At 42.0% G+C, this 17,264-nt stretch overlaps 1 protein-coding gene across 4 annotated transcripts in view; it reads left to right on the top strand.

The window, feature by feature from the left end:
* The window catches only part of ZNF217 (zinc finger protein 217), a 118,561-nt gene extending 101,770 nt beyond the window's left edge, over positions 1-16,791 (top strand). Inside the window, exons 1-6 of one of the 4 annotated variants that reach the window (XM_073580623.1) lie at positions 6,044-6,182; positions 8,473-10,056; positions 10,739-10,867; positions 12,140-13,576; positions 14,212-14,290; positions 14,919-16,791. In XM_073580623.1, the coding sequence (XP_073436724.1) occupies positions 8,709-10,056; positions 10,739-10,867; positions 12,140-13,576; positions 14,212-14,276 (2,979 nt within the window). In that variant the 5' untranslated portion in view covers positions 6,044-6,182; positions 8,473-8,708 and the 3' untranslated portion in view covers positions 14,277-14,290; positions 14,919-16,791. Of the gene's footprint in view, positions 1-6,043; positions 6,183-6,424; positions 6,577-6,616; positions 6,787-8,472; positions 10,057-10,738; positions 10,868-12,139; positions 13,577-14,211; positions 14,291-14,918 lie in introns of those variants that run through there. The other 3 variants (XM_073580624.1, XM_073580625.1, XM_073580626.1) reach the window with 3 other exon arrangements.
* Positions 16,792-17,264: the final 473 nt, after the last annotated feature.

Raw genomic sequence — 17,264 nt, 5'->3', positions numbered from 1 at the left:
ACGTGTTTATTTCTGTTAATGTTAATGATTATGGCTTACAACCAATGAATACCCAAAAGTCATTATCCCAGTAAATTAGAATAATTAACAAATATGGTAAATGACGTTTCGGCTCCAATGAGCCTTCTTCAAGCTGAAAAGTTGTTGGACTCGTTCGGCTCATTATTGGAGCTGAATGGTTGTTTGTTCTGGGTATGGAGTAAATCCTTTGTTCTTCTTTGTATCACAAGGAGGAGCAGTGTCTCTAGGAGCAAGTAGATCAAGATGCTTCCACCAGAATTTGGTGGATTTAGTGCACAGAGCACAGTAGCACACTTATCTATCTATCTATCTATCTATCTATCTATCTATCTATCTATCTATCTATCTATCTATCTATCTATCTATCTATTCATAGATGGATATATCTATATGTATATATATTTATTTATTTATGCATTTACAGTGGAGTGCTGTGTGCTAAATTGATGTATAATTAATATATATATATATATCTTTATTAAGTGTACATAAATTTAGCATACAGCACTCCACCATAAATGCATATTATTATTAGTATGTGCATGTGTATAAATATACTAGCACTGCACAAACCATGTACTGTATATGTCATGGTATGTTTTTATCACATGTGTTACATATTTCATAGAGGAGTGGTATTACTTCTATACATGATACCCTATGACCAGCAACATGCTTAATGCCATGGAGAGAGGGCCAAGTTGCCGTCAGACACCTCTGGTACTGCTTATATTCAGGGGTTAAACTTGAAACCCCTAGGCCCCAATGTAATGTAAAATCTAGCACAGGGTCCTCACCTGCTGTGTACCATTTATAGTACTGGTGTTTTGTTATGTAGCAGAGAGAATTCCAGACCCCCCCTCAGGCACCAAGGCTTGGGTGTGACTGCTACTTCTGCACCCCCTGTAGCTACACTCATGTCCAAGAAACAAACTATGGGCCAAGTTGAAATCCTAGGTTGTTTTATCATTATAATATGTGTCTGTGGCCTAAATTCTTCTTATTTTAAGACCCCGTAACCACTGCAAGCTCAGTTCATCCGAGGGTACATGTATTTTGAATGGCAAGAAGGCAGACATCTTGTGGCTTTGGCTTATCTCCCCTGAGAACAAAAGATAGAACAAATTCAACATATCCCATCCATTCTCTCTCTCTCTGCTGCTAGAATGTCCACGGAAAAGCCACGTTCAGGTGGCCGTATTTCATGGTCCATATTGTGCACCTCAATGGCACGACTTACTACTGGTCTCCTAACCCAAACTATCTTGTAGGCATATATAAATTTTAAGACCCCCCCAGTCAGTCAAATATACCCCCCCTGGACCCAGCTGAACACCTAATACACATAATTAGATAGTCCACTGCTCCATTAGTGGCAGGCAGCAATAATGATGATAAAATTAAGCAGACAGTGGGCAGTGTGTGATGTACAACAATGATCCAGACTGATACCAGACTAATATAATCAGCTTCACAAGGAGACAATGGGGGCTGTCTGAGCAAGAGTAGCGGTCATATACCGGCCCCCAAGCTCACCCATCCACTTCCTGGACCATTTCTCTACCTGGCTGCCGCACTTCATGTCCTCAGAACTACCAACCCTTATCCTGGGTGGGAGACTTCAACATCCCCATTAACAGCCCCACTTCCACATCTGCATCCCAGCTTCTATCACTAACCGCATCTCTAGGCCTCTCACAGCTCTCAACCTCTGAAACACACAAAGACGGTAACAACCTGGACCTGGTTTTCGCCCGGCTCTGCTCAATCTCCTACCTAGATATCTCACCGCTTCCCCTCTCTGACCACAACATTCTCTCCTTTACACTCACAAGTCCTTTCTCACCCCAGCACCCTCCTACCTACCATTCTGTCAGAAATCTACAAGCCATTAACCCTCATACACTTTCAGACTCCCTACACTCATTATTGTACCCAATCTCTTCTTTGTCCTGTCCTGATCTGGCTGTACATCACTTCAATGACACTCTTAGAAGCACCCTTGACAAAATAGCTCCCCTCACCCTCAGAACCTCCAAACACAGAGAGAAACAGCCCTGGCTCACATCACAAACCCGATTTCTCCAGCGATGCTCTAGGTGTGCTGAATGCTTATGGAGGAAAACACGCACACCAGAAGACTTCATACACTTTAAATTTATGTTAAGGACAAATATCTCTGCCCTTCACCTCGCCAAACAGACCTACTTCACCACCCTGATCTCCTCACTATCCAACAACCCCAAGAAACTTTTTGACACCTTTCACTCCCTCCTCAGGCCAAAAGCTCAAGCCCCTATCACAGACATTTGTGCTGATGACCTGGCCTCCCACTTTATAGAGAAAATAGACAATATCCACCAGGAAATCCGCTCCAAATCACCAAGTTCAGTGACTCCCATCCCTCCCTGCATTTCCCCTGGCTCACTCTCCACATTCGATCCCATCACAGAAGAAGTCTCCAGGCTCCTCTCCTCTTCTCGTCCGACTACATGCACAACCGACCCCATTCCCTCACATCTCCTCCATTCTCTCTCTCTAGTCGTCACAACTCACCTAACTACAATCTTTAATCTCTCCCTCTCCTCTGGCATTTTCCCCTCCTCCTTCAAACACTATCATTACTCCATTACTAAAGAAACCCACCCACGACCCATCCTGCACAAACAACTACAGACCAGTCTCCAATCTCCCCATCATCTCTAAACTCTTGGAGCGCCTGATATACTCCCGCCTTACCCATTAGCTCTCCACTCACTCCCTCCTAGACCCTTCACAGTCCGGTTACCGCCCCCTACATTCAACAGAAACTGCACTCATCAAAGTGACCAATGACCTTCTGACAGCAAAACGTAACGGTGACCACTCTCTGCTCATTCTTCTCTACCTTTCTGCAGCTTTTGACACTGTTGACCACCCTCTCCTACTCTCTAGGCTCCAGTCACTAGGCATTAAGGACACTGCTCTCTCCTGGTTCTCCTCCTATCTTTCTGACCGCTCCTTCATTGTTCTGATCTCTGGCTTTACTTCATCTCCTCTTCCTCTCACTGTCGGGGTACCTCAGGGCTCAGTCCTTGGCCCCCTTCTCTTCGCTCTCTACGCAGATTTGGCTTTCAGTACCATCTTTTTGCTGATGACACACAACTATACACATCATCCCCTGACCTTACCCCCGCTGTATTACAGAACGCCACTGACTGTCTGTCTGCAGTCTCCAACATCATGTCTGCTCTCTATCTGAAACTCAACCTCTCCAAAACTGAACTTCTTCTGCTCCCGCCATCTACTAACCTCCCTAAATCTGACATTTCCCTCTCCGTGGGTGGCACCATAATAACACCCCGACAGCAGGCGCGCTGTCTGGGTGTTATGTTTGACTCCGATCTCTCCTTCACCTCCCATATACAATCTCTTGCCCGCTCGTGCCACATACACCTAAAGAACATCTCTAGAATCCGCCCTTTTCTCACCATGGAAACAACAAAAACCCTCACTGTCACCCTGATCCACTCCCGCCTGGACTACTGTAACGCTCTATTAATTGGCCTCCCCCTCACTTGACTCTCCCCTCTCCAGCCCATCCTTAATGCAGCAGCCAGGGTTGTCCATCTGGCTAATCGTTTCTCGGACGTGTCCGCTCTTCGCCAGTCGTTACACTGGCTGTCCATTCATTACAGGATACAATTCAAAGAACTTGTTCTCACCCACAAAGCTATCCACAGTGCGGCACCCCCTTACATCTCCTCCCTCATTTCTGTCTATCGGCCTAACCGACCACTGCGCTCTGCAAATGACTTTCGACTAACCTCTGCCCTAATCCGTACCTCCCACTCCCGACTCCAAGACTTCTCCCGTGCTGTGCCAATCCTCTGGAATGCTCTACCCCAAGATATTAGGACCATCCACAATTTGCATAGTTTTAGGCGCTCGCTCAAAACACATTTGTTCAGAGCGGCCTATCACATTCTAGGATGTATTAACAGAAGCATACAGTCTAGATCACATGAAGTCATTATTTCCCTCTACTCCTCTTTGGTCAGACCTCATCTGGAATATTGTGTCCAGTTTTGGGCACCACATTTTAAAAAAGACATCAACAAACTGGAGCAAGTTCAGAAAAGAGCGACCAGAATGGTGACTGGTCTGCAAACCCTGTCTTATGAGGAAAGGTTGCAGGATTCGGGAATGTTTAGTTTGCAAAAGAGAAGACTGAGAGGAGACTTAATAGCTGTCTACAAATATCTAAAGGGCTGTCACATTGTAGAAGGATCAACTTTATTCTCATTTGCACAAGGAAAGACTAGAAGCAATGGGATGAAACTGAATGGGAGGAGACACAGATTAGATATTAGAAAAAACTTTTTGACAGTTAGAGTGATCAATGAGTGGAAAAGGCTGCCACGAGAAGTGGTGAGTTCTCCTTCAATGGAAGTCTTCAAACAGAGGCTGGAAAGACATCTGACTGGGATGATTTAGCGAATCCTGCTTTGAGCAGGGGTTGGACCAGATGGCCCAGGAGGTCCCTTCCAACTCTACAATTCTATGATTCTATGATTCATTCAGTATTCAAAGTCATTTTATGCTTGTGTGTGTGTAGCCCATTCACTATCTCCATCTATCCCCCACCCCCTGAAGACGGCTGGACCATCATTGTAAATACATCATTGTAAATACAAACCTGTGCTTTGTATCGCCCCCACCTCATTGTAGATTGTAAGCTCCCACGAGCAGGGTTGTCTTATTTCGCTTTAATTATTGTATTGTTAACGTTATTACCTATGACTGCTGTGTTTGAAACTGTTCAACTGTAAAGCGCTGCGGAATATGTTGGCGCTATATAAATAAAGATTATTATTATTATTATTAACAGCGCAAGGTCTCTTGGGGGTCTGCAGCTAGTGGCACGTGGTCTACACAGAGTTGATTATAGAAGACAGACAATGTCTCCTCCTTAGAAGTGATATTATTTATTTATGGCTTAAGCTCCTTTAGGTCATTTCACACATGTAGATAAATTCTTAAACCTGGGACTGAGGTTTCTCACTTCTGGTTTTGCAAAATACCATTTCTAGTGTTGGTTTATCCAATGCTGAATGAAAGGAATGTCACTACAATTGGGAATAGGATTATTAGCTGTGGGTCAGAGAGGGGTTAGTCACACTTGGGGATAGATTAGCATTTTAGATATCAGATAATTGATCAAAAACGAGGTACAGGATGTAGCACATGTAAAGCATTGTGTAACCGATCAGTATGAAGATTTCCTCTCCAACAGTCATCTGAATAATAAGAATGATTGCATTTTTCCAATGTAGCATTCCTCCCTTATTAATATCCCTCCAGCCTCCTGCATTGCTCCCATTATCAGTTTACGGAGGGGGGAAAAAAACGCCAAAACTGCAGTTCTGCAACGCCTTTAAAAGCTTTGGTGGGAACGAGTGTTCATGATGAAATCACGTCCGCCATTAAAAAAAAAAAAAAAAAAATTACAACATTTCTGGCCTGAACCTTCTTCTTTCATCATTTTTTTTTTTTTTTGCTCTTGGAAAAAAAAAAAACCACATGAATTTCACGAATATTTTCCTCGCGTTCTTGGGAGCTGTTCTGCTTCCATTACTTTTTTCCTGTATTTAAAAGAAAAAAAAAGTGAAAAAAAAAATAGAAAAAATGTACGATTGAGCAAAAAAAAATAAATAAAAATAAAATAAAAAACCCTCCATAATAAAACATTGCTGTGTGTAATATATTGGGAGAGAGAAATCTTTATAAAAAAAAAAGTTTTTTTTAAAGAAAACAACTCCACATATTGGGCTATTTTTGCTTTACCCACCAATAGAAGATGATCGATTGATCGATATAGAGATGATCGATCGATCTGTACATATACAGTATGCATATGTAAATAGTGGCAATTCTCTACCAGTTTCAGCAGGTAGCCCCCCATGGTGCACACACAGTATGCACAACACACCTGGTCCTTCATGATTGGCAGGGAAGGGGTACAGAATAGGAAGATGATGATGAGGAGGGGGTGGAGACATAGAAGTACAAGTAGAGCTCTACAGCCAGGAAGACACCGAGCAGCCTCCCAATGTGAGAAGAAGAACAGCAGGAGGAGGAGGAGGAGGACGCAGCTGCCGCAGGTAGCCGGCACCGAGCAGGTAATCCCAGCATCCACACTGGCTGCACTTCTCCCACCACTTGTATGCGGCGGCCATATACCGCCTGCTCGCTATACCGCTGTGTATAGCGCTTCTCCCCATCAGGGCGCAGTGGGGGCGGTAATTAGGCGACCAACAGATAAAGTTTTGCCTCCCCAGTATGTATAGAGCACAATGGAGGAGGTTGGTGGCATTGGGAAGTGAAGGCTTCTTCTAGTGTCCTCTGGAAGAAAGAGATCAACAGGAAGCCCGAGCGGCGCAGCCTCCTCCTCAGTGGCGTCTGTAATTAGCACTTGATTTGGGCAGGTTTGGATTGGGGAGTTCTGCGCTCACTGAGCTGCTGGGAGTTGCAGTTCTTAGCTGGGTTGGTGCTGACCCAGGAGACCAGTAATAAGTGAGTAATTGGTGGGGGGGGGATTTGGCTGTTCCAGCTCTTCTTTCACACATGCAGAATAGTGATCTGCCCCCACTGGGGTCAGTGTGACTGATTAGCCCGGTCCCTTCACATACTATTCTGCAATATGTCTGCCAATCCTGGAGCCACTTCTGCCCTCAGCAGTGTGCGGAGAGAGGAAGGGAAAGGAGCGGGGGTTGATACATTTTGGTAATTTCGGCTCTCATTACTACGTGGCTTGCACTAGTTTCTGTTTCTTCCCTTTTTCTGCTGTTCTTCTACCTTCCATCTAGTGACTCACAAAGGGAAACCACCTCACACCTCCTTCATTGACATCGGACTCCATTATCTCCTGAGCTGGAAGAAAAGTTTGCTGGAGTAGAGCCTTGGCTAGTGGCAGCTTGGAGGTGGAAGCCATTTTCCTGTGAGCTGTGTGTGGGGTGGTTTCTCTTTGGTGTTTCCCAATTGTAGCCCTGGTGTTTATTAGGAAATTGGGGAAAGTGCGCACTTCTGGCTTTTACATGTGATAGAACTCAATAATGTGACATTATGGTATAGTCTGAGAATATATTTAGCTAGCTAATGCATGGCACATATAATATTTATGTTCGTACATACTTCCAGCCTGCTACTACTGATAGTATCTATAGAAATGGTGGAAAGATTGTCTCATTCAGCAACCTATGAGGGGAGTGGAGAGGCCTCCAAGCATATGTTAATTCTGGCAGGGGGAGAGGGGGTCCATGGAAGCTGTGGCAACAAACATGACATTTCAAAGAAAATTCTCTTCACACAGTATCTTCAGAAAAAGGACATTGTTGTTATGGTGGCTACTTCTTGTGCACCAGCCCTTGCCTTGTGCTTGTGCTACCTTTTATTGAGTATTTGCATATCTGTGGGGACAAGTATACAGATTTTGTTAATGTATCTATAAAAACTATATATTTTATTTATATATAAATAATTTTTGAAACAGAAGTGTTCATGTATGTGTGTGTGTGTGTGTGTATATATATATATATACACACACTTCTGTATTAGGAATTATCTGTCTATAAAATTTCTGGTACAAAGTGTGTATGTCTAAAATATATATATATATATATATATATATATATATATCCGGGTCTAACCTTATAAATGGCCCACCCTGTGTGTGATCAAGCTTGAGAAAGGTCCACATTTTGGACCGAAATGTTACACATGGGCCAATAAATCACACTTATTTTTGCTATTGGAGTGCTGACTTCAATTTTTTTGGACTATAGCATGAGGTTCGGTACATACCTGGAAGGATTTTTGCACCTATTGTTTTGGCACTGCTTTTTGAGATATATATTTATATATATATCTCAAGATGTGGACCTTTCTCAAGCTTGTTCACACACAGGGTGGGCCATTTATAAGGTTAGACCTGGGTGGGCCATTATATATATATATGTATGATTACACACATATATCAGAAAATTTATCGAAAATATTTTTTTTTTAAATGTTTATTTTATAATTTTTTTTTCTGTAAAACACGCACACTTGTGTTTTAGAAATTATTTATCTATATACAATTTCTGATATGTGTGTATGTATATATATATTACAAAAAATAGAAATTTTATACAGACAGATCATTTCTGAAATAGAAGTTTGTATATATCTATAGTGTGTTCATGTATGGATCTATACATATATGAACACTTCTGTTTCAGAAGTTATATACAGGTAGGTATACATGTGTGTAGATTTTACATTAACAAATCTGTATATGTGTCCCAACAAATACCAATAAAAGGTAGCAGCGTTAAAACACACAAAAAAAATATTTATATTTAATATTTGTTTTTGTTTTTGGACAAACTGAGGTTCCTGTACTAACCTCTTTGATTTCTATCTTTACAGGTCTGGCTGTTAATGGATTATTTTTTCATTGATTTTTCACCTGGCCTTTGCTGGAAATGTCTCTATTGACTATGGACCATTCTCTCTTATCCATTTGTGGCCCAGGAATGACCTATCTCTGACTTGTGCCTTAGTAGTGACACTTGTGTCCCTCTCGATCCATGTGTTGCCCATATCTTTTGTATTGATCTAAAAGGGCAAAATTGCCATATTTCATTTTAAAACTGGCACCAACAATGCCCAATCAGTCTATGACTGAATTTACGGACAGTCCTGAAGTCATCACCAGTGCTGTCTGCTCCAATATGGAAAGTGCCCGTACAATTCGATTTAAAAAGCGGCACCTCTCCCAGGAGGGCTTTCTGATACGAGTCGAAGGAGAAGAGGCTTTTGATTGTATGTTTTGCAATGAGACCTATAAGACTCACAAGGAACTTGGAACACATATTCTGACCTGTCATAAAATAACATTGATTGAACCCACTGTCCTTTGTGTTGACGAGGAGTATCTTGGCCCCAAGGATAAGCGCAGAAAGATTGTGACGGGTTCTACAATGCAGGATAAAAAGGATGACAGTGAAGTGTTTAACTGCAAGGTGTGTGATGAGACATTTACTGACTTAGCCGACTTGAAAGCCCACATGAAGAAGCACAAAGAATCCTACTTATTCTCATGCAATATTTGCAGTAGGAGATTCAAAGAGCCATGGTTTCTAAAAAATCATAAGCGCACTCATTCCACCCGAACAGGAGGGAAAAATAAACTAGCGGTTCTGGAGACTCCCACTACAATAAACGAGGTTGTCCAAGATCAGGTGGTCAAAAATGTCACCTCATCCTATAAGATCTGCATGGTGTGTGGTTTCCACTTCCATGATAAAAAATCCCTGTTGGAGCATAATAAGATGCACTGTAAAGGAGTGAACATGGAGAGTCGTACAGAGTTTGCCACCAAGAAAGAACAAGAAAATGTCCAGAAGGCAGAATTTGCGGATTTCCTAAATCTAAAGCCAAATGCCAAAAAGCCTGAGTCATCCAACAAATCGATCAAAGAACTGGACCCCTTCATCACCTACCAAGCTTGGCAGCTGGCAACAAAAGGCAAAGTGGCTATAAGTTTTGGTTGTGTGAAGGAGACATCCGCTGAAGCCAACATGGAAACTGATTCTGAGAAGGATGAGATCACTGATAACTGCAATAAAGGAAAGATGAGTCAGTCTGTTCCCCCCAGTAATCTGGACACTGCCAAAAGTGAGGACTGTGCTAAAGCATCTTCTTCACAAGATCTGGTAGAGCCTGAAACCTCAAAAAGACAAGAGGAAGTGAAGGTCAAAAGCGAGAAGGATAAAAGGCTGGACTGCGCTGACTGCGGGAAGGTGTTTAGGACCTACCAACAGACGGTGGTGCATTCTCGTATCCACAGAAAGGATAGGAGCGATTCTGAATCATCATCCATTGGTCACATTGAAGGATTGCTGTCTACAAGCTCTCCAGATACTCCAGCCAGTGTGGAGGACCGGGAGATTGCCAAGATGGAGGAAGTGTCTGAATCAAATGGTGTGGGAGGAGATGACCTAATGAGTGGTAAGAAACTATGCAATGCTAGTACTGTGGCATCTGTCTCTCACATGACTCCTCACTCAAAATACTTAATGCACTCTGGACGTGAGCTGTGTAGGTCTTATTTAGATTTTATAAACTAAAGAAGGAAATCCCAGATATTTCCGTAACAATGAAGCATCCACGTTCTGCTTTGTCACCTTTTCCATGTTAATCATTTAGATGCTTAGATCGTCCCCTAGTGGTGCATGTGGGTAAACGTAATACCTGTTGAAGCACTTAACAAAAATGCATTATCAGGCCTCATTCAGTCACCTGTGATTCTTGTACAAGTGCTATCTATGGCCATTATAGTTCATGGGATTCTTCATATACTATAGTAGTGGTGGTTTTTTTTTTTTTTCTTTTCTTAATATGTGGCCCACTAAATAAAAAGAGTGTGTGAGTGGGTATACTTCATCCATAGGCTATATATATATATATATATATATATATTTACCAGAATCGCCAAATAATAGCATTGCACCCCTGTTAGTATTAACTTTATATCTTTCTGTTGGCTCCTGTACTTCTGTTCTAGGATTGGCTGGCAATAATTTTTATTTTATTATTCTGTTATTATTTTTGAGGCATGTGAAAATTAGGAATCCCTTTTAATACGCTTATGTCTTTGTTTTTTTTTTTTTGTTTTTTTTTTCTAAATTAGAAGAGAAAATGGACGATGGACAAACCATACTGAAAACCAAAGGCCTTCAGACTTCTAGGGAATGCAGTTTCTGTGGAAAGAGCTTTCGTTCAAACTATTACCTCAACATTCATCTCAGGACCCATACAGGTAAATGGCTTTGTAAAGTGGCTTCCCCATATTCAAAACTTATCGCCTATCCACAGGAAAGATGAGTGTCTGATAACTTGTAGGCGCATTGATCATGAAAATAGGTGTTCCAGAATCCACTGCATGAGTGGAGTGTTAGTGAACATATGAGTCCACCACACTTCAGCGTATGTGCACACCATCCGGAATTGCTGTGGGTTGGACGCTGCATACTTGTGCAGTGTCAAACCTGCAGCGGCCAGCTGTTACAGCGTAGTGGATTTCAAGAAATCCTTTGTTCACTATGCGTACACACACACCTGTGGATCACCTGCAGAATCTAACATGCGGCGCGTCTTTCCAGACCACAGCGTGTTAATTTCACCAATAGAATCAATTGACGGCAGCATTGAAAATGCACGGCGTTCAAAGCGCTCTTCCAGATAGTGTGCACCCGGCCTCACTGTTTTGTCAATAATAGCTGTGTGCTATTCAGCTCTTTGGCACTCCCATAAATTGTGAAAGGATTGGTGGACAACCATGAGCTCTACCACTCCTCTTTGCTCTTGTGATCAGACCCTTAAGTTTACTGTTGACGTGTGCTTAGTGTCTGATTATTGGAGTGCAAAAATGGAGACAACCACTGATCACAAGAAATTAGGTCAATGAGTGCATGAATAATAATTTTATTTCTATATTGCCGACATATTCCGCAGCACTTTACATTTCAGAGGGGACTTGTACAGATGATAGACATTACAGCATACCAATAATCACATAGATCATAACAGATACCAAGAGGAATGAGGGCCCTGCTTGCAAGCTTACAATCTATGAGGAAAAGGGGAGACACGAAAGGTGGATGGTAACAATTGCTTTTGTAGTTCGGACCAGCCAAAGTGTAAGAATTGATGGCTCTGAGGAGTAGCACATCATCACTACATTAGGGGACCCCCTTTTTGTGATCAATGGTGTCCCAGTCATCAGACTGCTATCAATCAGCACTTATTATTTCTACAAAGCGGCTTCAGTTGCTGACTTTTAGTAGTAGAAATTTCTTCTATTAAAAACCATGCATAATGTGTTTTTCTCCAGTTTGATGGTAGCATAGTTTGCAGTATGCAATCCAATAATTCAGAACCAATTTTTGCCACAAAAGTACCAGTTAATTTAGGATTGCCCTAAGTAAGATGCTAGCACTTCATAAATGCTTGTCTTTTGCTGGCTGAAGATTTATGTTTGTCATTTGTACTTGCCAAGTGTTTGCCTTCTAACAATTTTATTCTTTGACAGGTGAAAAGCCGTACAAATGTGACTTTTGTGATTATGCTGCTGCACAGAAAACTTCCCTGAGGTATCACTTGGAGAGACATCACAAATTTAAGCCTGGAGAATCTAATGCCCGTGTGAGAAGCATCAGTAAGAGTTTACAATTAAATAAGAAGTCCCCAGATCCTCCTCAGACCAATGTCCAAGTAAGCAAGATGCCCAAGAAACTCATCACTGGTACCAAAGAGGACATTCTGTCTGCCAAACCTCCCAGAAGGATGTCGGCCTTGCGCAATAAACTGGTGAATGCAAACCAACTCTGGGAGCAAACCAAATGGGAGCAGTTTGACACCGTCAAGAAAGAACCAGAGGAAGTGCAGCCAAGGTCACCCAGTAATATGGGGGAGATTTCACTAGCTTGTGAGGAAACCTTAGACCCGGAAATGTGTTCAAATGAAAAGAAGATCTCTGAGGAAAGTCCAGTCTCTGCACCTCACACACGAGAGGATCTTGAACCTGTTCCTTTGGACTTGTCTGTGAAAATACAGAACACACCTGCCACTTTTTATAACCGTGCCTTATTCCCGGTGCATACCTGCCTGGACTGTACTTACAAGACCTTATACCCTGAGGTGTTGATCTTACACCAGAAACTGTCCCACAAACAAAACCTTGATCTCCTTCACATAAATGGTAGCAGGAGTAAAAACCCAGGACATGTCCTAAAAATGAGGCGCACCGGTTGTCCCTCAGCTTTAAAAGGGAAGGATGTGTCTCCTATGCCGCTGGACGGTGCTAGGATAAAAACATCTGCATCGGCCAGTACAAAGACCCCCAACCACGAGAAACCCAAACGGGTGCCTGCACAGTCGAACAAGGTAACTAAATCAGAAACTGACTGTAAAAGCGTTGGGCAAGAGAATAAATTTCAAAGTGGCCAGCAGGTTGGCAGCTATAGGTACCTGCAGGCCGATCTTCAGAGCATCTCCAACTTATTAGAAAGGATGCCGCAACCTGAACAAAAGAGTTTTCCCTGGCCACCAAACCCCCAGACCAGCAGTGGAAACGTGAATGGCTCCCAGCACCCTTCTCAAATGATGCCATCATTGTTTGGTGGAAACCCATTTACCAGATCTCCGGGGGAAATCAGCCTCGTCGCAAAGAGAATTGCACAAGGTTTGTCACTGCCTGCCTCTAGCAGCAATTACACCAATGCTGACATACTCAGGAGACTTCACCCTAGTCATGTCAACATGCAAAACCTGGAGAGGCCTTCTATCAAGTCAGGTCCATCAGAACTGACCAATAATGTGCTGTATCCATGTGGGATAAATCCTCTTTGGAACCTCTTTAAGCCTTACGAGCAGCCACCAACACCAGCTGGAGCACCACTCGCTGTCAGCAATCCTCCAGTCAACCAGGGTCCTCCAGTCAACCAGGGATCTGATTCGTCTTCTGAAGGTAATATTATACCCCATATTAATCCTACATTTGGACTCATGGGCACAGCCGTAGATTCTTCTGCTGCCCTGTAGTGTCTTAGAATGTTCTAGTATTATGTAGGTATTCACTGTGGTATATCTCCATTATTTCACTTAATGAAGACATAATAATGAAATTAATTAGTGTATATTATTAAAATGAATGTTGTATTCCCATCTTTGTGGATAGGTGATAACTTGCTGATCATTGGGGGTCCTACTATTGGGACCGCCACTAAAACCAGAAACAGATTGTTCCATTTAGTATTTGTAAACCAAAATCAGGAGAGGAACAATCAAAAGAAAAGTATAATAGAAACACTTCACCACTTCTGCATATTTCACCTAATCCTGATTTTTGGCTTACAAATACTGATGTAAAATACTGAACATGTGAATGTGGCCTAAAGGAATCTCATTGCCGCTCCTTTCTTTGTAGGGCTGCCAGATATTAAAGAGTACATCTCTGTGCTACTTTTTTAGGTTTAGTCAGGGTCCAAAGGGTTCTACAATCAGAAAGTTATCACCCATCCTATAGACAGTTTATATTATTGATAATGATTTATACTTGAAACCAAATGGATTTTTGTGTAATATCTATGTCCTTACCTGCAGGAAAACCGAATGCAAATCGGCGGATAGCCAAGCGAGGTGTTGGACCAAATGAGAAAAGACCTTAACAGAGTTTCAACTCGTAAGTGCAAACTTCTCTTTAATAGGAACAAGGTCCCTGAGTTGTAAAGGGAGATATAGAAGTAGATTGGGGCTTTGCGTAAGGCCGGGATCAGACTTGTGAGAAACTTGGACGAGTCTTGCAAGTCAATACCCAGAACTGCTGCCGGCACTTGGATCGGAGGAGTGTTAAGCTACATAAAAATACATGCAGCTGAACGTTCCGATCCGAGTGCTGGCGGCAGAGCCGGATATTGATGTGTGAGACTCGTCCGAGTTTCTCACAAGTCTGACCCCGGCCTAATAACTCTTCTGTAATTAAAAAATTACAATTTTATAATGGGGTAAATATTTGACCGCAAAATACATTAATCTGACTTGTTTGTGACTTTTTGGCACATGAATGTCTTAGAGCTGCCATTGGCTGTAAAGAAACAGCCATGTTAGTCTTTTACTACTTGTATTGCTGTGTGCGACCTTTGACCAAAATAGCCTACAGATTTAGTGGACTTTTTTTTTGTTTTTAACTGTAGCAGTGGGGTCACAACATGTGAAATTGCCATTTTTATGTCATGGTGTAGCCCTTGTCTAACTTTGATGAAATATCCACCCTATGTTTTTGTCTAAGTGTAAAATTGTTCTTGTTTCAGCCCTGGAGGTTCCTGAAGCATCCACCAAATGCTCACAAGCTGCTACATATCGTCTGAAAAGTGTCCGTGAACTCTACAGAAACTGTGAATGTATTTTCGAGTGACGCTATAACTTTTTTTTTTTTTCCTCTCCTTTTAATATACTGTAGCTGAAACTTCAGGAATGTTCTTTTGTATACAGATTTATATTTTTGGCATTGACTGATTTATCCTCAAGGACCAAATACAGCGAGAGTCTGATATTTACTTAAGAAGCCCTTGGAATTAATTTTTTTTATTATTAGGGCTTCTTTATTTTCCCGTGTGTGAATGGCCGGGATTATTATAATTTTTTTTTTTTTCACATCTCTGTACTGTTTTTTTTGCCACATAATTAATGGCGAAGACCTCAGACGGATGGTTTTGTTTCTCTTGAGCCCCTGTGTACATAGGTTACCTCTAAGGGTATGTTCACACGTTGCGGAATTAGCTGCGGATTTGCAGCAGTTTTCCATGCGGTGTACAGTACCAAATCCGCTGTGCACATGATGCAGAAAATTCTGCGCAGATTTGCTGTGGTTTATTTTCCCACAGCATGTCAATTCTTTGTGCAGAATCCGCAGCGTTTTTACACCTCTTCCATTATAGGAATCCGCAGGTGTAAAAACGCAGGCAAAATCCGCAGGAAATCTGCAATAAATCCGCAGGTAAAATGCAGGTCATTTTACCTGCGAATTCAGCAAAATCCGCAGCCAAATCTGCAACGTGTGCACATACCCTAAGTGCTGCATCGCCCCTTCCTCAACGCACATTCTTGCCTTAATCCGACTTTGTTCTAGACTTGTTTTCCATGGAATTCCCATCAGTTTTGTTTCACATGGTCACTTTTTTATATCTTTGTATTTTCTTTTTTAATTTTATTTCAACTATTATAAAAAACAAAAAACAAAAAAAAAACTATGGATTTTATACACCTGCTAATGATTTAGCAATGGAAATGTGTCTGCACTGGATGTGTATCTGGAAGATCTTCCCCACAAATTGTTAAAGCCTCAGGTATACTGTGGAAATGACTATTCTTGGATGTTTGCGCCGTTATGTACGGCTGGTGTATGTTGGGGTACACTGCAATGCTCTGAACTGAGATGTCCTTTTTATACATCAATGCAAGCTGAAGATCTGGAATGAACTCCTTCTCCCCACTATGTACGAACACACTGTGAAAGGTTATGTGACTTTTCTTTCTTGCACTACTCCAAATGCCGTATGGATGCCATTTGCTACCTACCCATCTTTAATTGGTCGCTAAATATACAGGACTTTTAAGGGTCGGTACACACCCCGTTGTGAATCCTCCTGTAAGTTGCAGAAAATGTACCCATTCTTCACTGAAAATTGCAGCATTTCTGATAAGTGTGGACATACCCAATGTCGCTTTCTTCATTTCGGACAGACTGTTATATATCATCGAATTGAGCCAAGATCAGAACTAACATCAACGTCGTGGTAGAAAAAAATAATTCCTCCTGTAACCTCTCCATTGCTCTTCCTTGACTTTTTAAAATGAGATATATTTAAGTACATTTCTACAGGTCGAATCTCTCTCCATCCCTATAGCGACACGTGCCGATTCACTGAGGAGAGGGGGGCAGGTTTACATGGCTTCTGCCCCTTCCGTATTTATCAGTCGTGATCACTCAGTATTAATATTTGGGACCCCCTCCCTCCACTGTGTTCCTCACATGCCTGTTATTCATATTGACATTGTATTTATTTCATGACTCTGTTCCAGATCGTTCTATTTATTTTCCATTATTTTATTTTTTAAGTTATGTTTTCTGCCATGTGAATTTTTTTGTGGTTTGTAAATATAGTTTGCGGTGATTTGCATTTATTTTAGTGTTTGTGGTGTTATTGATCGATCAGAAATTTGCAGAGCAGAGGGGTTTTCAGAGGTATTTTTCATCACTTTTTGCTTTGTTAGGACACCCACTGCTATTTATGCAAAAGGGGTTGCAGGGCTGCGCAATACTCCCAGCATTTACCTTCACAGTATCACTTTCATCCATATCCGTAGAGCTTTGGCTTGGCCACAAGCACTGCAACTGTTCCCTTCACAACCGGTAGCTGGGAGCACTACTGGGGTCTATCCCCTTTACTGAATGCAGTGGCGGATATACCATTGCTGTAACTTGGGCAGCTGCACAGGAGCCCAAGAGGTAAGGGGGCCACTACCACCTCCAAAACAGGTGGAATTGTGCGTTATAATGAGCTGTTGAATGGTGCGTATATACTGTTCTTCTGTCTGTGTCAATTCAAGGTTCATTTTACTGTAGGTTCCGCAGTCAGATCTCAACTGATCGGAAA

This window comes from Dendrobates tinctorius, unplaced genomic scaffold (assembly GCF_039654945.1).
Source record: "Dendrobates tinctorius isolate UK_male_01 unplaced genomic scaffold, ASM3965494v1 ptg000065l, whole genome shotgun sequence".
NCBI classification, from domain to species: Eukaryota; Metazoa; Chordata; class Amphibia; order Anura; family Dendrobatidae; genus Dendrobates; species Dendrobates tinctorius.
Note: the sequence above shows the minus strand (reverse complement) of the source record. Positions and strands in the feature narration are given on the sequence as shown.